The sequence below is a fragment of the Sinocyclocheilus rhinocerous genome, unplaced genomic scaffold, assembly GCF_001515625.1.
Source record: "Sinocyclocheilus rhinocerous isolate Xijiao unplaced genomic scaffold, SAMN03320098_v1.1 scaffold1937, whole genome shotgun sequence".
Taxonomy (NCBI): domain Eukaryota; kingdom Metazoa; phylum Chordata; class Actinopteri; order Cypriniformes; family Cyprinidae; genus Sinocyclocheilus; species Sinocyclocheilus rhinocerous.
The window spans coordinates 185,494-186,049 of record NW_015626386.1 but is presented as its reverse complement, the minus strand read 5'-3'; the positions used below and the strand labels follow the sequence as shown (position 1 = coordinate 186,049).

At 30.6% G+C, this 556-nt stretch overlaps 1 protein-coding gene across 1 annotated transcript in view; it reads right to left on the bottom strand.

Annotated features, from left to right (window-relative positions):
• LOC107713605 (synaptic vesicle glycoprotein 2C-like) overlaps window positions 1-556 on the bottom strand; it is a 37,915-nt gene that overhangs the window by 11,530 nt on the left and 25,829 nt on the right. The window contains exon 6 of the mRNA XM_016519176.1: window positions 59-148. Coding sequence (XP_016374662.1) covers window positions 59-148 — 90 coding nt within the window. The remainder of the gene's footprint in view (window positions 1-58; window positions 149-556) is intronic.

Genomic DNA, 556 nt, shown 5'->3' with positions numbered 1-556 from the left:
TGTGTGCGTGTGTGTGTGTGTGTGTGTGTGTGTGTGTGTGTGTGTGTGTGTGACTCACAGTAAAGACTTTCTCGGGCTCTCCGCGCGCACGCATGTTGGTGTCATGAATCTGTTTGAGAACCATCCATGCTTCGTCATGCTTTCCCACCTGTAGATGAGACAGCACACACATAAAGTCAAGTTTACATACAGCACTTTTCACAATACAGATTGTTTCAAAGCAGCTTTCAAGTAAATCATGATGTTAGTGTTTATAATATAAACAATTTGCTATCACAAGAATAAGTTACATTTTAAAACATTTAAATAGACACCAGTTATTTTAAATTGTAATAATATTTCACAATATTACACAACAAAAATTACTTTTTAAAACCCACAACAAAATTACCAAAACGTAAACTAAAATTAATATAAAAATCAATATAAAATTGAAGAAAAATATAAAAATAATATTCAAATAAATATAAAAGAATAGTTATAACAATCGTAAAATATAATAATAATATTAATAGTAAAATAACAGAGTTTGGCACACACACACACACACACACAC